The sequence below is a fragment of the Dreissena polymorpha genome, chromosome 13, assembly GCF_020536995.1.
Source record: "Dreissena polymorpha isolate Duluth1 chromosome 13, UMN_Dpol_1.0, whole genome shotgun sequence".
NCBI lineage: Eukaryota > Metazoa > Mollusca > Bivalvia > Myida > Dreissenidae > Dreissena > Dreissena polymorpha.
Window position 1 is genome coordinate 16,383,359 of NC_068367.1, and position 23,660 is coordinate 16,407,018.

Consider the following 23,660-nt stretch of genomic DNA (forward strand, 5'->3'; position numbering starts at 1 on the left):
AGTATCTTTATCTTGAAAAACCCGCAGGGAACAGCTTTCTTTAATGACTGTAGTGAAACATTATGAACTCTCTAAAAGTCATATTTCATGTTAAATCTTAATGAAACTTGCTCTTAACATTTTTTTCTAATGATTTCTGGTTTTAATTTGGAAGTGGACTATGAGGAGTCAACAAAACATATCTCTAGGTGTATTTAAAGAAAAAGCTTGTGAACACTTTAGATGCCACATTTATTGCCTTATCTGCAATAAACTTGGTTTTGTCATTTGTCCCCATTATATTTTGTCAGTTTGAAACTGAGTCATTTTGGGGCAAGAACTAAGTCACTAGGTCAAATTCAAAAAAAAGCTTTGGAACATTTCTTCTTATGATATTTCAACCCTTTTTGAAAATGCTACCAGTAAATTAAAAAATTTCGGTGCCATGGATGGGGCAGTTTTTTTGTTATGTCCTTAGTGAAACCTTTGTTGAAACAAAATCTCTGCATAGCTTGAAAATGGTTCTGGTCCATTGAAGTCATAAATGTCCGTGTGGGGGTGGGGTGGGGGGGGGCATTTAGCCCTCTTGTTAGGTCCACCTCTAAGTTTTAATAACTTGTCTAGTTCATGTGATATGGTCATGAAATTTGGTATGTTATTAAAATTGATGACAGGATTACTCAGTTTGACCCAAAATTTCTGCAGAGGTTAAATGACAGGTGACTGTTACTTAAAATTACAATTAAAGCAAATACTTAAATTACTTGAAGTATATATGTGATTAAGCTATGCATTTTTTTATGAAAATAAATAGCAGTTTGAGAAGAAAGCTGAATAATTTCACCAGATGTCAACGTCTGATTATTATATAGAAAAGGTCTTAATACTGAAAAATGGGTAACGCAGTTTAGTATGAAACACTATACAAGTATGTTATATTTTAAAGGTTATAATGTATAAACCTTAACTAAAATACTATCAAAGTCTTCTGTTTTGGGCTGGGAATATTTAATATTACAGTCGTTTTTGCTGCTGTGCATACTGTCCTGTGTTATTTATGTGTACAGTAAATCAGATTATGTCATATTGAGTTGACTAATTACTTTTTTATCTGAATTATATCTTCATTTACAGGAACATGTTTCAAAAGAAAGTATTATGCATCGATTTTAATAAGTTTCATGGGGACACATATTACTGATAAAACCAATGTTGTACCAAATTGTGTTGATAAAAATAGCACTTACTGGTATATGTTTCATTAAACAATTATGATAATTGTCGAAATGTGAATTTCAAATGCTCAATATTATCTTAATGATTCTGTTTACATATTGCGACTTTTCTTATTTATTTTTAAATAACATGCCATACCCGGTACTTTCCATATACATTTTATTGTTGTTTTAAATCACATCTTCGTATGAATTCGGAGGTGATGATTGAAGGTGATGATTGATGTATAAACAAATACATTGCCAACTGTAAATATATATTTTTTATCCCCGCCGAAAAATAATTTGGAGGGGATATATTTATAGTCTCCGTCCGTCTGTCCGTCCGTCTGTCTGTCCGTCGTTCCGTCCGAAATTTTGTCCAGAGCATAACTGCAAATCTATTCAATGGATTTACTTTAAACATAGAATATCAACAGATGGCAACTAGGAGAAGTGCAGTGACCAAGAACCATAACTCTATCTACCTTAGTTTTTTAATTAACTCCCTTTATAATATGATTTCAAAGTAAATTTTTGTCCGGAGCATAACTCTTTATCTACTGAAGGCATTTACTTGAACTTGAAATATAAACAGATTGAAAGAAGGAGAAGTGCAGTGACTAAAAACCATAACTCTATCTACCTTAGTTTTTGAATTATCTCCCTTTATTTAATTTCAAGGTAAATTTTTGTCCGGAGCATAACTCTAAATGTACTGAAGGGATTTACTTGAAATTTAAAATATAAACATATGGCAAATAGGAGAAGTGCAGTGACTAAGAACCATAACTCTATCTACCCTAGTTTTTGAAATATCTCCCTTTATTTTATTTCAACGTAATTTTTTGTCCGGAGAATAACTCTAAATCTACTGAAGGGATTTACTTCAAACTTGAAATATAAACAGATGGCAAGTAGGAGAAGTGCAGTGACTAAGAACCATAACTCTATCTACCTTAGTTTTTAATTATCTCCCTTTATTTTATTTCAGAGTAAATTTTTGTCTGGAGCTTAACTCTAAATCTACTGAAGAGATTTACTTGAAACTTGAAATATAAACAGATGGAAAGTAGGAGAAGTGCAGTGAGTAAGAACCATAACTCTATCTACCTTAGTTTTTGAATTATATCCCTTTATTCAATTTCAAAGTTAAATTTTGTCCCGAGCATAACTCTAAATCTACGGAAGGGCTTGAAACTTGAAATATAAAAAGATGGCAACTAGGAAAAGTGTAGTGAACATGAACCATAGCTCTTTCGGCCGTAGTTTTTTAATTATCTCCTTTATTTTTTTATTATTATTATTTTTATATTTTTATTTTATTGTTTTTAATTATTTCTAATTTAATTTCATAGCAAATATTTTAGCTTTTCAATTTTTAGCTCGGCTGTTTTCGGAGAAAACCCGAGGTATTGTCATAGCCAGCTCGTTGTGTCGTGTCCTATCCGTCGTCGTGTCATGTCTGCCAACCACGTCGTGCTAAAACCTTTACATTTTGTCAAGGTTTTGAGCATAGGCTCTAAAATCAAAGTGCTTCCACCAACAACTTTGAACTTTCATATGTAGCTTCACCTTGATGAGTTCTTCATGCCACACCCTTATTTGGGTCACTAGGTCAAAGGTCAAGGTCATTGTGACCTATAAAAAAAATCTGACAAGCTTTCATTTATTCAAAAATGCACCCGCAGCCGAGCGTTGGCACCCGTTATGCGGTGCTCTTGTTAATTAATATCTCCCTTTATCTAATTTTACAATATTATTTTAATTTGATAACTGAATTATTCACTGTTAAACGGATAGATGAGTTTGAGGAAAAGTACAGTAATCAAGAACAGTAACTATTTATAGTTTTCTTTTTTAATTACCTCCCTTTCTTTCATTTCCATACATTTTATTCTCTACAGCATAACTCCAACACTATATAACTAATTGATCTTGAAATATAAATAGATGACACAGGTGCCATGTTTTACAAATATTATTCTACTCTTTAAAACAAATGTTGTCATACAAGCAAACACATTTCGGCGGGGATTTGGCACTACTGTGACAAGCTTTTGTTTGTTATATAAAATGTATCAATAAACTTAATAACAGACCATCAATCAACTTAAAAAGACACCATTAATCAAATTGTGTTTACTTCAATGAAACAACAAACACATCTACGTCGATACTGGAACGTTTACTAATATTTATTTAAGAACCGAAATTGTGCCTATATGCCGTATAAACAAATATGCACATGGTAATGGGGTCTTCCCAACAGTGTGTATGTCTTGTATACATAAAGTTGTTTTCTGCTCTACATCAGTAAATTATTTTGAAGTGAATAACACTGTATTTTCGTTTGATATTTTACTACTTTTTCTGAACTGTTATAGTTTTTTATTCATCTCCTTTTTACCTGTTGAAAGGAGTAAAACGATCGTATATACTAGCTTCGATAATGTAACACTCTGCTTATATGTTGCCTCTTATTTGATCAAATAATCTCATGAATGAGGTGTCAAATGCAAAGTGTGGCATATTCGCTGGAACGTCTCACTGGTTATTTGGTGGAAACCAGAAAAAAATAATTTTTCGTGAAATTTCAGTATTTTCGTTCAGAGCACGATATATCAAATTATTGATTAATTAGTTTAAACTAACATAGTTATAATATCATATGGACTTGTTGTCAAATTCGTGGTATAGGGCTGGTTATTGAAGTTGATCCGATATTTGTTATCAGACCACTCGAGCGATTATTCCGAATCCATCGCCTCTGAAATCCAAACTGTTTGTTTGTTCTCGCAAAAAACAACATGTAGCAGGAAATTATGCCGTTAATATTCTAGCAGTCTTGACACAGTTGGCACAGAGTACAAGGGTGTAAACTAAATTGGTGTATGTAACTTTTAATTAATTTTAGATAATTATAGCTTAGTATATACTTACATTAACTATTCGTCTAACAAATTGAAAGAACACAAGAAACAAAAGTATAAGAGAACATTTTTTGGAGTTGAAAGTTCAAATAAGTACATTGACCAAATATAAATGGCATCAACACTTATAATTGCAAAAGAATACGATGAATTTTATTCAATTTTTATGCTCCCCCAAAATTTATTTTGGGGGGAGCATATATTCGTCTGTCCGTATGTGTGTCTGTCTCTCCGTCCGTGCACAATTTTATTTCTATTTCTCAGCAACTAATGACCGGAATTCAATGAAACTTTATGGGAAGCTTCACTACCAAAAAGGAGATGTGCATATAATCAGTTATGGCCCTTTGAAATTTTCTATAAAAAAATATTTTCCCCCAACTACTGTGCCCTCGATACGTTTCCTTTTATCTGAATATATAGTGCAATATTGTGACAAAAAAAACTTTGGGGATCATCACCCGTCTCCGACGGTTTCTTGTTGAATATTATTCTTTTTCTCTAAGAAACAAGAACATGTCTAAGTATTTTCTAAAAATCATACAAGTAACATTAAAACTAATAGACAGAAAAGTGCATAGTACATGCTTTTGTTTAACATGTTTCTAGAATGGCATCAGTATTAAACGTTTTTAATTTTCCAATGCAATTCTAATAAAATATTTAATTCCAGCGTTTCTTTAAGCTGAATTGGTTGCCTGGATGAATCTGCACGGGTAAGACGAGTAAACGACGAAGATACACGGCTATTAAGATGTGCTGTGTGTTTGAAAGATATTACTATTTCACGTATGTTCGAAAATGTAATAATGTCGCATGCAAAAGTGACTAGGATAACACGCGCGGACTTCTTCTGTTCCAAAGTTAATAGTTATTAAAAACATCTGTTACTTCTGTTCATATGTTGATGAAAACACAGTCAATAACGTTCGAAACCCATCAGCATTTTCACAAGTTAGCGCAAATGTTCAGCATCACTTTGACAAATCATATGTCTCAAAAGAATGAAACACACTGGCACAGATCCATGTATTGAAGAACAATGTCATGCAAATCCAACATCAGACCTGCGTTTGTGTAGTGTAGTGTAGTTTGTGTAGTATTTATTAAAAATGAATAAGGATATGTCCGATATTTGCAATCAAGCAGACTAACAGAACTGCGTTTTTTTCACAATTTCAGTCATTAAACATATTAATTGTTTGTATTGTCTTCGTTAACATGACATATACTGTTGTGTTTGATACTGTTGTTTTTTTTTTTGCATATAAGCCAACGTTAACAATTACTGTAGACATATATCGTGATCTTGCATTCTTTTTAACAATTGCCATTGTCAATATTTTATTCAGAATACATGTTATAAAAGATATGTACACACTCTGGTTTAAAAAGCATCAACTATAGACATCAGCATACTGCTTATGTTAAGTTTTACATGTAACAACTCCATATCAGTGCTTCTACTACAGGTACTCAATCGAAACTTCAAACACGTGCTTATAGGGTCGTTGTTCAATTAACAGGATTTGTTAACTTCCAGATGAAAGTTTTTCTTGCACCAAATTATTCATCTCTAAGAATAATCTCAGGAAAGAACGTCAAGGTAGATTGGCGTTTGTTTCGATATGAGAATGTGTGTCTCGCAAGGAAACAGTATGGTTGTTTTCAAGTTTCATATCCAAGCTTAAGCAAACAAGAGCATTTAATACTAACGCAGTCTGTTTGAGGTTCAACTGATTCGATCCGATTCATTAGGTGTGACACTAGTTAGTCGCGAGCCATGATACTTTAAAACAGAATAATTTAGATGTTGATTTAAAACTATCAAATAAAACACTTCTCAAATACTCCCCTGGTATCCTATATCTGAGAAGAACTGTATAACTTAATCCTTTCATCATGGACATATGAATAATTTATAAACAGTTCTCTGGACCTGGCGACATGTCTTTGAATATTGATAATACCACAACATTGTTATTAGTTGTTCGAACGAACAATTGAAGCGCGCGAGATAAACATACATGTAGATATTTTGTTGTCTATTTCAATATAATCACAGTGGAACGAAAAGCGAAATATAACACATATTGCTCCATAATAATTGAACCAAACTTATTCAAAGCTTTACATATTGCAAATACTGTTTTTATAAGACAATCCTTATCAGACCCAGTGTTTATCATTGAATTATGTTAGTTATTTTTAACAACTTAACATGCTTTTTAGCCAATATGTCTAAATGTAACTAGTGGATGATAAACGAAGGGCCGATAGTTTTGTTTTAATTTTGCCATTCTATAAGCTCTCATAACTGGTGTCAACATCTCCACAAACAGGCAACAATCTTTGACGACCGCCCAAAGCCAGTTTGTTCAATCCGATATCTTCAGTGTCAATACTAGTTCGAGTTTGTTGTTTGTTTGCGATTTATGTGCTTTGTTATATACCACGAACACAATTGCTAGTTGTTATACATTGAAACTTTTCTGACAAGTTTTTTTTTGTCGGCAGCTGTAATCGACAGCAAAATAAATGTTCAAGTATATGTGTAACCAACAGCTTCAAACAAACTAAATGATAAATGCAAGTTTCATTTTGTTTAAGACTCGACAGAACTACTTAAAGCAGCCATTTTGTATCATACCGGTAATCTTACAACTAAAACTGAACGGCCTTTGTCGTCCAGGCTAAACTAAAATAGCTATGTATCCAGCGTGTGGCAAATTGAAAACTTTTGTCGTAAATATAAACATGCAAATAATTTTATTTTATTTTACCATTTTGTGGTTTGGAAAATCCGACAAAAATATGTTCAGTTTGTTGTTACCACATCATGGTTTATCAGCCCGTCTCGCTCATAATTTTTTATGTTTATAGGCCAAAGCTGAATTTCGGACGCTTCGGGCGTCGAACATGTGCATTATTTCGCAGACTGATATTTTGTTAGGTATATATCAGGAAAACTGTAGGAGGTGTCGGCATGGCACACGAGACATCACTGTTGCTATAATGTCTTTTAAGGGTTGTTAAAGTTAGTGCTTTGAATATCTTTTAAAATATGAAAATGTCTACTTAAAGGAGCCTTTTCACGGCAAATTGACAATATAAAAAAATGTTTCAGAATCTCAAATTTTCGTTTTAGTTATATTTGTGAGGAAACAGTAATACTGAATATTTACCATGCTCTGAAATATCAATTATATGCATCTTTTGACGATTTAAAAGCTTGAAAATTATAACGCGTTGCAACGCAAAACGATTGAATAATTTGGAGTTTTGTGGTTGTCGTTATATTTTGTGATACTACGAGGATTGCTTATATAACGTATAAAATACATATCTCATTGTGTGAGTATGGATGGCCGAGTGGTCTAAGCGGTAGATTTTTACTCCAGGGCTCCAGGGGTCAGTGGTTCGAGCCCAATTGCGGGTTACTTTTTTCTTTTCTTTTCTTTTAAATTGTATGCTTGTTTTTCTACTTGAGCTTTTTAGATCCAACGTTTACATTTATCAATATAAAGCATTGAATGACACACTTCAATGCATGCCAAAATCTGTCAAAAGGCCCCTTTAAAAGTGTATATGTGTATATATATATATATATATATATATATATATATATATATATATATATATATATATATATATATATATATAAATATATCTTTTATTGAAGGGAAGTACAGTTCACACATAACTATAACTCATGCTTTCAAAAAGTGTCTGCCATGTGTTGATTGCATAAAAACTTTTTGTCGGGTGCCTTTCTCGAAAATTAAAAGAGTGTCCATCATCCAACTTCTTAGGTCAAACTTAGAGAAAAGAATCTGCACAACAACCGTAACGTTGCTATAAATGCATGAGTATTGCCCTTTGTTGATTTCAAAATTAAATTTTTAAGTGGGACTTTATTCTTTCTAATTCGTATGTTTATAAAAGTGTATAAGTGTAAATAATTTACTTCGTATAAGCTTAATTCTTTAAAACGTTGGAAAGGTCGATGTTTTCCTGCTGGCCTGGTGCAAGCTGTATATGTACTGAATTGTTTTCGTTGACCAATCGCTTTGATTGCATAGAAATACGACTTTTATTGAAGTAGATATTAATGTCTGAACAAAAGTATTTCCCGTTTCACAGAGCCATATGAAAATAAGAATGGGGAAAAATAAAAGGTTAATGGTCAAAATGGTTGAACGTTTACAGCAAATGTTCGTGATATTGTTTTAGTTTTCACGTATGAACAATCTTGCATCTATTTCGTGCCGTTTCGTAAAATAAAATAATAGAATGTCGTCATGCCATGAACGGTTTGTTTTTCAGTTCAGTTTTGGTATAAGAGTAATTGATTAGTATATATCATTTTCATAAGTTATTAAAGCCGTATTTGTGTATGTGATTCATGCATGGCCATTGAAATTTGGCATTTATTGACAAACAATGTGGAAACTGCGTCGGTGTCAGTTGTGATTCGCCAAAATTTGGAATGTTAATGAATACATATTAGTTAATGTCTCTTGTAAATTTTAGTAGAGTTCAGTTACGATACTATGAAACAAAATTTAAGAGTAAAAAAAATCACTTAACATAAAAATAAACTAGTCTAATTTGGTTTATATACTTTTAAATATGATATATGTATTAGTAAGTGGATCACATCAAATTACGATGTCATAGTTGATTAATAACCGGTCATAGTTTCGAAATATCTGATCATAGTTGCGCACAATTCAGTTATTCAGTTCTCATATTGTGTATGGATTGTTAGTCGAATCTTTACCCGTATGTTCAACTAGTAACACTAGTTTCAAAATATCAGAATCGTTGGATTTTGTAGGCAGATAAAACGTTCGTTACATTTGATCAAATTAATGACCCGATTTCTGTTCGATCGGCTGTATTAAGAGACGAATAATTGTTGAAATAAAAGACAGAGGTCACATACTTCAATTGGCACTTGCGGCACGAGGACACACTCGTACTTGGCCTAGACGTTTCAGAGCGTCATTGATGCATGATTGCAATGCAATTGTGTAGAAAATAATTTTAATTAACAAAATGTGTAATTTGAAGTTGATTCCTAAAGCCGTATTTTTATAAGCTTAAATTTAAAACATTTTATTTTACAAGTGCGATTGAGTTCACAGCCCAAGGAATTATCAATAATCTCTCCTGATACAACACAAGCAGCTAATTTAAATTCCAAACCATGATCCCCAGGTCCCATGAATGGTTTATTTATGTAGCAAAACGTTTGGACCAATGTTCCAATAGAGTTGACCAGTACCCTGCAAAGAAAAATCACAGTCCATATTGATTTATTACACTTTTACATCACGTAACAAGAACCAACAATTATCAATACTTCTTCAATAATATATTCATCAAGATAAAAATATATGGTAAGTCATTGAAACGTGTCAACCATTGAAAAGATAGAAACCCTTCATAGCTGTTTTTGTTAATGAACTGTTCACATGTTTAAATTCATGAGGGTCTGTCATCAGGTCGTTTTGAAATTTACAAAATGGACATGTTACGCATTTCGATCAATATAATTTTGTTAAGTATAGTTATTAACGTAATAACTTGCTTCAAAATTAACAAAAGTGTTTGGTCAGAATGTCCACAAAGTAAAGGCAGGATACGTACCTTTTTCGGAATCTCCTTCGAAGAATGCGCGAAAGAGTGTCTCAACAGACCGCGCTGTAAGGCTTTAGGGCACAGGAGATATATGAACGTGTGCGAGCTCTACCGTACGGAAGAGACAGAATACGACAAAACATGCGTGGCAGTCCGAAAGATGGATATAGCAGTGGAAAAGGTTTGAATTTAATATTTCGTATTTATAGTTGGAAAATTATCCTATATGTGTCACCAATGCAATTAATGTAAAGATCTGTGATTCTTTTGAACTGATTAAACGGGGAAAATATATCAGATGACAAAATCTTTGAAGAAACGCATTTAAAAATAAATAACCGCTATCGTGTTAGAGGTCAAGTGACCAATGAATAACAAATATAAACACATTGCGCCAGACACAAGATAGACCGCGCTTGATTAATTTTTAATCTCGACCAACACATGTTTTTTTTTGTATTATCCCTTTTTCTTTATGTAACCTTAAATGAACGGAACCTTTTCAGCAATTCAAAACGAGAACCATTTTGCTTTCAATGACGTTAAGTTGTGTTCTCAGAAAATTAATACACCATGTAAGTATATTGATTATCATTTGATTTGTTGAACTAATCATATGTTGTATCAATCACCTAGGGTGAAGTCCCATGTAGTTGTAAGGATGGTGAAACATGCGATACTAAAGCAAAGAAATGTGTCCACCAAGGTGAGTTCAGTTATTTTTGTTCATATGTATAATCGCATGCTTGTAGCTCACACCACAAGATATTGGTAAATTAATCTATTTAACACATTTAATGCAAATAAATCTTTATAAACAAAAATATCCATGAAGTACCGACGCCATACGAGTGGTTGATTTTTCTTGAAAAATAGTCCGGCAAATAGTGTGCTACGGAAAAAGATAACGCTAAATGCAATTACGGTGTCCATTTTATGAAAGTTGACCACTGTCTAAAATATGTTAGAAATAAATGGAATGTGTCAAATACATTATTTTAATGACATCTTTTCAGAATGAAAAAAATAAACACAAGAAACCGCTTTATTTATAATATTTGTCACCTTAATTTGACATATTTTTTTATTTGCTTTTTTTGATATTTTTGTACAGTTTTAGCACAATACTTTTTGTTATCAATCATTTCATCAACATTTCCCATATAGTTTCGAAAAGAAAATATGACCCACACATTTATCAAACTTTTAAAACATTTTTAAACAAAAAAAATAGGAATGAATGTATTTGACATTCCTCAAATTACGATATTTGACGTTCGGAAAATAATAGACACTCTCAAAATATCCAAAGCTGCCGGAATAGACAACATTGGCGCTAAAATTCTCAAATATTATGGGGATACCATTGTATGTCCGATTACTTCTATTATTAATAATTGTATAAATGCTGGAATTTTTCCTGACCAGCTTAAAGATGCATATGTTTTTTCCAATACATAAAGGTGCAGATAAAAGTGATCTTAACAATTATAGACCAATTTCTATTCTCCCAACACTTTCGAAGATATTTGAGAGACACATTACAAATCAACTTAAATCATATCTTGACAAGCATGAACTACTCCACAGTTAACAATCTGGTTTCCGCCAAAATCATTCCTGTCAAACATCCTTGATTCGCCTTGTAGATTCTTGGTTACAGTATATTGATTCTGGTCGCATGGTTGGGTCAATTTTCCTGGATCTCCGGAAAGCTTTCGATTTAGTAGATCATGACATTTTACTTAAAAAACTCAGCATGTACCATTTTTCTGACAATGCTCTTGCTTTAATGAAATCTTATTTTTCTAATAGAAGACAGTGTATTAAAATAGGTTCCAGACAATCGTCGTTTCAATATATCAAAACCGGTGTACCACAAGGCTCTATACTTAGGCCAATTTTATTTCTTATTTACATTAATGACATCCCATTTTACGCAGACGATTCAAAATTACACGTATCGGATTATAACATTCATAATATACAATTAAATTTGCAAAATGATTTGGACAGAATAGCAACATGGTGTTCCTTTAATAATATGTCAATTCATCCTAACAAAACTAAATGTATGCTTTTATCAAAAGCTCGTAGTTCTACTGACAAGCTTAGACTTAATATAAATGGCATTCTCCTTGAACAAACCAAAGAATTTAATTTACTAGGAGTTACGATTGATGAGCATCTTACATGGCAATCTCACATAAACAGTGTATGTCGTAAACTTAACTTTAAACTGGCCTTATTAAAACGAATTAACTATTTTATTAACTATGAAACAAAAAAACTATTTTACAACTCATATATATTAACGACTATGGATTATTGTTGTGCATTATGGTGTTCAGCAACACAGTCACACTTACGTAAAATACATTCGATACAAAAACGAGCTGCTAAAATAATACTGAATAAACCATATTCAACTCCTTCAGCTCCCTTATTCAAAGAACTTGGTTGGTTGACATTCAATAACAGATGTACTTTCCTAACTGGATCTATTGTTCATAAGTTTGTAATAGGCGCAATGCCCTCTTATTTCAATAATGTTATACATATCTCAAATAACAATGTGTACGCTCTTAGATCCATCACACACACTGATATATCATCTATTCCGTTTAAAACAAATTATGGAAAACGAGCGTTTTCGTTTCGGTCACGAACCATATGGAATTCAATTCCAATAAGCTTCCGACAAGTGTCTTCGAATACTACAATCAATTTTTTTTTAAAGAATACCTACAAACAAATCATTGATATATATGTATGCTCATTTGTTAATTTCTCTATGTTAATACTTTGTTGTGATGTGTCTGATGTGATTTATTTGAAAAAGTAATTTTTGAAAGATTGATTTTTGTATCACATTTTGCATATTTTGTATTATCATAATCATCATCGTCATCATTATCATCGTCGTCGTTGTCTTCGTCGTCGTCGACGTCGTCGGAATTGATAAGGAATTTATTATAACATTTAACTGTATAATTCATTTTCTTTTTTCCCTTGTATGTTCGTATGCATGTTTCACAATATATATATGTGTTTTGTTACTGAAGACCACATTGTAAAAAAGAAATTATTTCTTAGTGTGAATTCTTCATGAAATAAAGTTGTTATTATTATTATTATTATTATTATTATTATTATTATTATTATTGAAATGTTAAACCTTCCACATGCACCCTGGTGTATATTCAAAAGGGACGTTCTTACTGTTTAAAGCAGCTTTTTCACGTGCCACTTTGTGATCAACTATTCCTTTTGAAGAGTGTGAAGCGTTCGCAAGCCTCGACCATGGTCAAGTACAGGGTAACATGTACCACATTGGTGCCCGGCTGATGTTCAAGTGTGACCCAGGTTGGGTGGAGAAAAGTCGGAAATCAAGTATGACGTGTCTTCAGAGCGGCAGCTGGTCGTATACGCCCGGATGTGTCGGTATGATCTATTATGATTATTTGCTAACGTGTTTACTAATATTGCGTTTCTATTTTTTTCTCATTTTTCACTTATGAATAAAAAAAAACAACGTATATCCGTATGTTCAACTTGTGTTTTAAACCGATTCGGCTGCATTTCGATCTGTCATTTTAGAGCTTATGACTGTTTTTCTAATACGTTTGGTGGAACATTTGAAAGCCTATGACTATTTTCCAAATTAATTCGGTGGATTATTTAAAGGGACCGTCAACCAGATTGACGAAAAAAGAAAAGTTCTAAAATACCGTTTTTTTTACCAGTATCAGTTTATATTGATTAAAATATCACGACTGGTATATTACATTACTTGAAAAAGTTGTTAAGTTTTCATATTTTCAGTATATTCAGCTGTGCTGGGCGATGACTGCAACGTCCGACCGGCAGTGTGCTCGAACATCTTGAACTCGCAGTGCACGGGAGGCACGTGTCAGTGTTTGAAGGGATACGAGAAAACAGGCGTGGCAACGTGCAGTAAGAAAGGTTCGTATTTGGACGCATGTTTTGAGTTGTTTTTGTTTGTTTTCTGTGTGATAACCCGTTCTGTAATAACTGTTAATCGAACGAGTATTCGTATGTGCGCGTTCATGTATTTGGGAATCCGGCAAAATTGTCAGATGGGTATTTTTAATAATTAGTCAGACGGGATGGAAACCTCGCGTAGAACTCCCGACTTCTTTCATATGGTGTATTGTATTCGAATATGTATGGTGGCGATGTCTGGTATGATTGTCCGTGGCTGCTTATGATCGGATCGCAGTAAACAAAACACCGAAAAAGGGGAAATGAGTCAAGATTATCTGGTGTGACATATTAATCGGGAGCCTTTTGTATTGTGGACGATTTTATATGGTGGCAATTGTCCTGGTCGACAAATCTACGAGGTGGCTATTGCCCGGAAAGGCAAAAAAAATCGCTGGTCGTCGATTGCCCGGATGCCGTTTGTCTAGAGACCAATTAAATCAGGATGTACATTTAATTTGACCAGTATTTATTCAAAAGAACAATCCCTACTACATTTACCTCAAATCTGGTCAAAATTTTACACGTTTTGGCTAGACAATAAATGAATTATGATTCTGAACAAATGCTGATTACCGTCGGTAGTTGAGTACCAATGAGTTATTCTTCACCCAAATTTTTATTACAAGATAAGTTTTCAAACAGAGGTACTTAAAGTGCCAGCACCGAGCATAAATACCTGACGGTTAGGGTAAAACCTTAATTTTTGGGAAATGACATGACCCAATTTTTATTTATAGTTGACCATCATAACAAGTTATATATCTCAATGAATATTTTGAAACATTGTTTTGCTTATTATAAGATGGATTGCACTTCTCCACATCACGCAGACAGAAAATAGCTGTTATTCGAAACTCAAGGAAATCTGTGTTTTTCTGCTAATTTACATGCGGCTTCAAATTATATAACCGAAATCCATTAATGTATGTATTGTTGTTCAAACTAAAGCAGCCTCAATTGTTCCGTCAATATACGATTATACGTGTGATATAAGTTCATTTGAAAATTGATCAGTTATTTTGTCCATTGGATCTTTCTGGATTCTGAAAATAAATTCTATGAATATTTAATGTTCTCAATATCCGTTTGCTTAGCCACTGAACACATGGGTCTTTTAATGAAAAAGCTAAACGTTCTAACGATAATAATCTTTGACATGTCCAGTACGCTTCTGGTTTGATAGCTTGTCCGGATTTGACGGCCCCTATCTACGGAGCAGTGGTTTTCAATCCGAGCAAGGACTATCTAAGCAAGGCAGAGTTCTCGTGCAAAGTGGGCTACACCCTAACGGGTACTTTAACTAGAACGTGTACGGCAACCGGGGCGTGGGATGGGTCAAGTCCAACGTGTGTTATTAAAGGTAAACTTTTTTCTTGTCATACGTCCAAACAAAGACGGACTTCTTTTGAAGTATTTTCGAGACCCTAATGGTTCTTGGAATTGTCAGGCCCATGGTATGTGAGATAGTGACATGTGCGTGCGAAGATGTCAAGAGTATGACATTAATCCAGTTGGCTCATATGAATGTATAATTCTGTAAATTGATAAGTTTATGAAATACTTAAGAATCTGTATTTATATCTACACGCCACGATAAATATATCTATCCGTTTTCAACACACTCACTTAATATTATGTATGAACAAACTCTTTAAAAAAGGTATCTAATAAAAACACATGCTTCAGACTGTGGGGCTATCCAGGCCCCATCCAGCGGTACAATCGACCAGGAAACCGGAACCACCTATGGAAGTACGAGCTATTTCACGTGCAACACCGGATATACGCTCATAGGGGCCATTTCGACCACGTGCACGAGCACAGGAAACTGGGATAACCGGAAACCTGTGTGCGAAATTAAAGGTATAAAAAGGGAATATTAATTTTAAAACAAGTAATTATCTTAATTAATTATTAATTTTTTAAGTAAGAATATTCGATCGCAAAAATCGCCTATTTCGATTGAATCTTTCAGCTGGCGATTGAAGTTGAACATGTAAAAGAGAGTGGTGAGTGAAAAAAAATTAAGGTTTCTCTATAAGTGTATTTCGCTTTCCTACTTAAAAAGACCACGTGGAACCTACCTCTACATGTAACCGCCATAAATGCCACATGGGGTACTGGATCATCCACTAATAAGAGATAGTTTGATGTTGATCGAATATATTCAATCCACAGTTATGTATGCTAATACATATGCATCAGGGCAAATACTCATGTAACTTTCCAATCGCCCAACTGTGATAGCAACCTGTTACAAAAATGTAAATGAGGGTGGGGTAAAAGGCGGGGTTAACTGACGACTAATAGTTTTGATTGACGTCGGTCATGAAGATAACGTTTATCGCCATGAATCACAGTTGTAACATTTACGTAATAAACCACCGGTAAATAAAGACGGTTTCGGGCATCATCATCATCTTAACTTTTTACTGTAAACAGCTACTTATTGAGAATTTGATAATAATGGACTATTCATTACTTATGGCGAGTAAGTTGTGAACACCAATGTCCAGTAACAATTTGATTCCAGTATATGTATATATGTTTTTTTTCATCATGTCCATTAATGGAACTGATTCATTGCGTCTTGTGCAGGCACGTGGTTATACTTGTAGCAAGAAGTCACTTTGTTATCATCTAAAACGGACACCATTTAATTTCACTATACATGCATGTCATGTAATACCCGTGTTTTGATAAGAGCGCGAATTTGTTGCTGTCGTTAGTATTGTCAAATACCACGCATAGAAAGCGTGCGTGTTGCAACAGGCCATGCGCTGTAGTTAAATTTATACGTGCAAACTCAGTTCATGCAGTAGTTTAGACTGAACATTTAACATAACAATAGATACACCCAGTGAGAATGTATTGACACAGTTAAATTAAAAAAACCTTCGTCAATTTACGACAAATACATTTTAGTTCATGTAGTTTTAGTGCTTATAAGTAATAAATTGATGATAGTAATTATATTGTTATTAATACTTTGTTAGTGTCACACACAGAGCGACTGGTGCGCTCAATCAAATATTAAGCAAAATATCGTATGATGCGGATCGTCATCGTAACGATAACATCTGGGTCATACTTTTTCACTAACGCCAACATTTCTACGTTAACGTTTCCGATCGCCAAAGGCGATTGAATCTTTTAGCTTGCGCTTAAAATTGTAGACTACTTATTTATCTATTGCATGGTTATACAATTGGAATTTTAGCTAATTTCGGGTTTATTGTTAAAATTATTAATTACTTTTAAGAAACCTATTGTAGAAGCTTATTTGTGTGAAATGCAGTTAAATTGAATAAGAAATATAACAAGCATACAAATATAGAATTATCAATCAAAGTGTTGTACAACATGGACGTTATGAGAATGTAACTGGAATTCCTTTGTATAGTTATTATCCTTAAAATGCAATGCTTTAAACATTTTTACCGTTCAGACTGCGGTACGTTGTCGGCACCAAAGAACGGTGAAGTAGATCTCTCGCAGGGGACCAAGTACGGGGCCAAGGCATCCTTCGCGTGTCAGACCGGCTACACGCTCGTGGGGCTGCCCTCCCCGACATGCACTTCAGCCGGAACTTGGAGCTCAGCAGCGCCTGTGTGTCAAATCGGTATGTATCATCTACCAGATGTCCGTTAGGTTTGCGGTGTTGAGTTAATGTTGTATCTCTAGCGTGTGAAGGCTTCTCTCGAAAAACAAGCGTTTGTAAACATTGATTATATTGTAATGAAACCGCTAGTATTAAATGTCAAAAGGCATGCGGTTTGAAGCTTTTGTTTTTCTCTTTGTTAACCGATTTAGCTTTGCCCAGGGGAATCGGCGTTACATTTACTCTTGTTTTCGTATGCTGCGACTGTTTCTGTTAGCTGCAAACGCAAAATGATTTTAAGAACACTCTTTTCATGTTAAGAAAAATGTATGCGTTTGACAGAATATCTATCAGTTTTCGCAGAATATGTTCCTTGTATGATAAAATTCAAACTAAATTCTGTAAGGCTTAGGCCATGCATGTTAATTATATTTCTGCAAACAGGGATCTCTCTCTGGTTTCCGTCCATAAAGGATGCAATGATTGTCGCAAGAACATTATTTAGATGATGTATTCGTACTACTTTTGTACGGTAGACTTAGCTTTGATAATAAACGCGTAAATTCTATTAAACATAACGTTTACATTCAACGCATGCATGCAGTGTGTGAAAAGACGCTATATAAAGGTGCGTGAAGTTGGCACTTACATCGACAATCGACATTATACATTCGAACATCGAGCTTGTGCGAATGTCGAGCCATCTCTGACATCGACATTCGGCAAAAGTCCCGAATATCGAGCTGGGTCAAATGTCGAGCCAGCTCTGGCATCGACATTCGGCGAAAGTCCCGAATATCGAGCTGGGGCAAATGCCGTTCAAGCTCTGACATCGACATTCGGCACTATTCCCGAATATCGAGCTGGTGCGAATGTCGAGTCAATCTACAGCGGAAGGGCAGGTAAACCTACAGTCGGGTGGGTGCATAAATGTAAATACGAATTGGTGTGTAAATCTACGTACAAAAAGGTGTCTGAATCTACGGACGAAATGGTAAGTAATCCTACAGATTGAAGGTTGAGCAAAACTAAGGTCGGGAGGGTATGTAAGCCTACAGACGGAAGGTTGGGTATTCCTACAGATAAAAGAATAGATAATAATACGGACAAAATGGTGGGCTAACCTACGGAGGAACGGGTAATCATACAGACGGACAGCCAGACGGGTAAACATATATATAAACAGGTGAATAAACTTAAAGCAGAACGCGAAATCCTACGTGCACACATACTGGATCACCTGCGGAAAACTTGAGTAAACCTAAAGACGTACGAACGGACGCGTAAACCTACCAGAAGGAAAACAGATTACATTGCCAAATAATTAAGTGATTAATTTATTAATAGACTATGGTACTTACTAGCTGTAAAACTAACAAAACGTTCTTATTTTGGAAGCGTGGTGCCCAGACGAATTCAAGATCTATGGAGAAAAGTGCTACCATTTCAGCCAAGACAGAAAGGACTACAACGCATCGAAAGTAATTAAAATTCTAACACAAAACTCGATGATTTTCTTTTGTTCAAGTATCAACAAATGATGCAAAAAAAATCAAGGAACTAATTGTGTATGCGCTAAAACAAGATAAAAGAGAAAATCCACTTTAACAATACACAAGAGAAACAAAATTGTCATAATATATATCAGCTTCTCTAGTCAGTAACATTTGTAATGTTTAAACTAAATGTTGTACTTCTAAAGGAACACTGCCGATATGTCCTCAGCAACAGCTACTTGGTGGAAATTGACTCGAAGGATGAAAATGATTATTTGACCGTAGCAATTCATAATCGTAAGTAGCTAGCCTTAATCGGATTTAACTTGCCTTAATCGTAACAAAACCTGCCTTAATAGTAAAGAACTCTCCTTAATCGAACGTAACGTGCCTTTATCGTTAGAAATGTGCCGTCATAATAAGATACTTGCCTTAATCGTAACAAATTTCACTTAATCGTGAATTTATTGCAATAATCCTGAGAAATATGCTTTTATCGTAAGACACTTACTTTAATCGTGAATGGCTTGATATAATCGTGAGAAACTTGTCGTTATCGTAAGAAACTTGTCTTAATCGTAAGGAACTCTTCTTAATCGTTAGGAAAATGCCTTTATAGTAAGAAACGATGAATAATATTAAAGAACTTCCTTTTATTGCAAGGAACTTGCCTCAATTGTGAGGAACTTGCCTGAATTGTAATTTTTGTTAACTTTTTACCTTAAAGAACTTCACTTAATCGTGAGTACCTTGCCTTTAACGTAAGACACATTTCCGAATCATAGGAAACTTTCCTTTATAAATGTAGTAAGAAACGCATGACAATCGTACGAAACTTGCCTTAATCGTAAAAAAGTTGCCTAAATCTGAAATACCTTGACTTAATAATAAGGAACTTGCCTTAATCGCGAGGAAGTCGCTTTAAGCGCTAATAATTCACTGTGGTCGTTTGAAATTGCTTTCAAATATAAAAAAATCTCGGTTAAATTATAAGAAAAAAAATCGTAATTAGTTTGCCTAAAGCGTAAGAAACAAAGTGTTGTGATGTACCCTATGTATTAACTAAACCTGGAAAACGAACAAAAATGGCGCGAAACATTAGACTCAGGATCGATTAAATTAGTAAAAAAAACAACAACAACTGTTTTGCTATCAATGTTAAACAGAGAACACACAGTTCCTGATTGGCCTCGACGATATTGCGGAGGAAGGAACGTGGATGCTTAGCCACAGTAGAAACAATGCTGCATTCTTCAACTGGGCTCAGGGGGAACCAAACGACTACATGGAGGTAAATAATGAATTTCAGTTGCTGCAAAATATTTAGCATTGCTTTTTTAGACTTCAGGTCTAATTTCGAGCCAAGCTTATCAATTTTCAACAACACACCGTCAATTTCCTACAAATCGGACCAGTCACAAAATCATGTTTCACATGATTAAGTTCTCTATTACTTATCTTATTGCGGAAATAAATGTTGTTGCTGTTGTTGTTTTTGTTGCATTACAGGGCAGTTACCATAAGCAATGATTTTACAATTACTGAACATAAAATAAAAATAATCACATAGCATAATCTGACATTGAATATTATTTTTACACACATGATGGTGCTTATTTTTACAGTACTCTCTTTATTTTGGAATTTCTGTATATCTATATTATTAGCTTTGCAGTGGTGGCATGCGGTCTAACTGGAATGAGAAAATAAAGCTACTTATGGCAACGAAAAATCATTATTACATTTTCAACGTCGAAGGGATAATGAACATATTTACATAAAACATAGGAGTGGTATTTACTTTTGTTTTTGAAAAGTGAATGGAAATTTAATCTATTATGGAAATGTGAATATTGACTCTATGAATGGTGACGCCAAATGGATAACAAGTTTAGTTACACGGCATCTTTCTGGTGGATTTACTAACCCTTTATCACAGCGTGCAGGGTCAATAACAAGCCGAGTTACGAATTTATCTTACCGAGTACCCTTCATTCTCCAATATCAACGTAAAATCAGGATAAAAGTTACTTCGCTGTTCCGTATAACATAACGTCATTTTGTTAGAATCCGTGATTTCATTACAACCACTAACTTAATACGAACAATTATCCACCCAAAATTAACAAGAAATATCGTTACAAAAATATCCGGCGTATATCCTTGAAAACAAATTAAGCTTTATGTCTTGTTGTGTTCTATTTTCACTTAAATGTGGCATATCCACCGCATGAAATGTGTGTCGAGAAGTGAACGTATATTAAGCCAAATAATAGTGTTCGTTTCTACAAATTTTACTACATGTGATCACATCATATGTGTCCTCACGTGGGTTATAATGAATTTACTTCTTCGTTATCAAAACATTTGACATTTGATTAAAACGCAATTTCTTGTCCAAACTTTCAAATAACACTTTTAATCCGTAGCGTGCGAAAATTGGTCTTATGGCATATGCGGCTGGCGTAGCTCAAGCCCATCCTGCGAACTTGCGCAGTTTGGTCAGGGGTTACGCTTTCCGCTTTGAAAAAGGTTTCGTGGTATCTCCTGAGTATCCTCCTCAATATGCATATCCTGACCAGACTTCGCGGGTACGCATGTTGGACTGGAGCTAGGTTGGCAGCATATTGCATAAGTCCCATTTTCGCATGACGCGGGCCTTTAGAAAATCTAATTGCGTCTTGTAAATGGATTATCAAAGCACTATACTTTCCGAAAATTGAAGTCACACTGTGTTATTTATAGCAATGTGCGGATAGATATCTATCTAGACCTACGAAAGTTTAATTTTGAACTTATTGTTAAATGCCATGTGTTGTATTGTGAGACAAAACTACCGAAATATTATAGTGTCCACTGACAGGCGGGGTTTCCTCCGAGTAATGCGGCTTCCCAAAACCCAAGACAACCACCATTATTGAACATCTTTCAATAATAACTAAATAGCTGGCATTTGCAGATATCAATCAAAATTCAAATTTCGTGAGTCTAGTACTTTCATTTGCTAGGAGTGCTTGGCCACACTTTTGGTTCCTCATACGTTATGGAAACGTTGAGGATAATACATCTTATTGTGGATTCCTATGTGTATAAAAAGTCCATATAGGGCTACATGGTAGAGATCAACGTCAGATGAATTTATTAATCCAAATGTGAGATGAATACAAGAACTTATTGCACGAATAAACATTTGTATACTCACACGGCCCCTTGAATAAAGATAGTTCTGGGCCCTAGATGTTCTGATAAAGCGTGTATCCTTAATACAATACGTACTGTAAGGGGAAATTTAGGCAACTCTGATTAAACTCTTTTATCAACCTGCTGTGTTAGGAAATAAGTGGTAGATTATGAATCTAATTATGGTTCGATTGGATCGACAAGAAACGATTTTCACATCCAAACCAATAAACTGAAACAGTTGGAATACAACTTTACTACTTATTTAAAGCAAACAATACCAAACAATTCATTACTGTAAAATATCATCAAGTGAAAAAAAATATTTGGGGTTCCATTTTTGTTTTTGGTTTTTTAGTTAAATGGACATAATAAGCGACATAACTACAATCTCTGAAAATGGATTCTGTCGTCGACATATTTGATATAAGGCCCAATCTTGTTGTACACATGTGAATAATTGTTTAATAATATCGTACTGTAACATTTCATGTATGTATATACACAACATACACAACAAAACATTTAACATCATCAACATCACGCTTGAAAAATACTTGTTAACATAAGGAGCGCATACTTTATTGTTCAGAATGAGGACTGCGTACACTTGAGGCCTAATGGATACTGGAATGATGCTCTATGCTCTCATGAGACGAATTATATTTGCGAGAGGGATGCCACTGTGCAAGTATTTTCGACCGTATATTAATTTGTTTTAAACTTCATTTTGCCAATAATAATTTAATGCATACTTAAATTACATCAGTAAATGAAGGGATGTATGGTGGAGGTGAAAGACGGAATATGATGTAGAATATTTTAATGTGTTTGTATAATAAACACCTTATGAAAAATTAAGACATACTCACAGTTTTCAGCGATGTTGTTATATCTATATATATATGTGTGTGTGTATTGCAATTCATTTTCTTTACAGGACATCAGGCCCCATTGATTACGAATCAATAAACAATATTGAACAATGAAACAGGACCTTCGGACCTATTATTTAACTTAATCATATGTATGTATACGTTTATTTATTTGATTTGATTTATAGAAACGTACTTTTTCTTATTTTGCACGTAGGACGTAAATCCGTTAATCGTTTCGAATGGGTGTGTCGCCCTTACTTTGACGTAACTTGTTATACATGTCGTCTGTTTCTGTTTCGGCGGTATTTGTATGGCATTTTTTACAGACGGGTGATAGCGGATTATCTTACAATTTTCTTTGACCCTTTGCCAGTTAATTGGTTTTGTTATAGAGGTTTTGTCTTGTACTATTTTCATCTTTAAAATGATGTTTTGTGTATAAATGAAAAATGTTGTGTTTTATTGTGAATATTTCTTAAGATACTTTTAAAAGTTATCTAAGTTACAGATTGTCGAATACAGACTGGAATTTGTTCCATTTTTCCATACTAGAGTAACGAAACGTCTTTACCAGACAATTTAAACGAGGATTTGAATGCGTGATAATACCATTTGCTATTAATTTTCAATTGTAGTCTGTGTTTCACATTTGATAAAGTCGCCTTGTGCAATATGACACATTTTCAATTAATAACACGCGTTTCAAACGAATTTCAAAACAAATT

At 34.1% G+C, this 23,660-nt stretch overlaps 1 protein-coding gene across 1 annotated transcript; it reads left to right on the forward strand.

Annotated features, from left to right (window-relative positions):
• The first annotated feature begins 9,863 nt into the window (after positions 1 to 9,863).
• On the forward strand, positions 9,864 to 19,130 carry LOC127855982 (E-selectin-like). The gene is made up of 8 exons (XM_052391917.1): positions 9,864 to 9,953; positions 10,409 to 10,478; positions 13,049 to 13,216; positions 13,598 to 13,738; positions 14,964 to 15,071; positions 15,467 to 15,643; positions 17,229 to 17,402; positions 19,084 to 19,130. The coding sequence occupies exons 1-8, from the start codon at positions 9,864 to 9,866 to the stop codon at positions 19,128 to 19,130; spliced, it is 975 nt and encodes a 324-aa protein (XP_052247877.1).
• The last annotated feature ends 4,530 nt before the right edge of the window (positions 19,131 to 23,660 follow it).

What these genes read in the sequence shown, in the direction of transcription:
- LOC127855982 (XM_052391917.1), top strand. Translation starts at nt 9,864, where the DNA reads ATGAACGTGTGCGAGCTCTACCGTACGGAAGAGACAGAATACGACAAA. An exon ending in AAAGAAATGTGTCCACCAAG is followed by an intron (nt 10,479 to 13,048) that starts GTGAGTTCAGTT and finishes TTCCTTTTGAAG; the next exon opens with AGTGTGAAGCGTTCGCAAGC. An exon ending in AGCGCCTGTGTGTCAAATCG is followed by an intron (nt 17,403 to 19,083) that starts GTATGTATCATC and finishes GTACTTCTAAAG; the next exon opens with GAACACTGCCGATATGTCCT.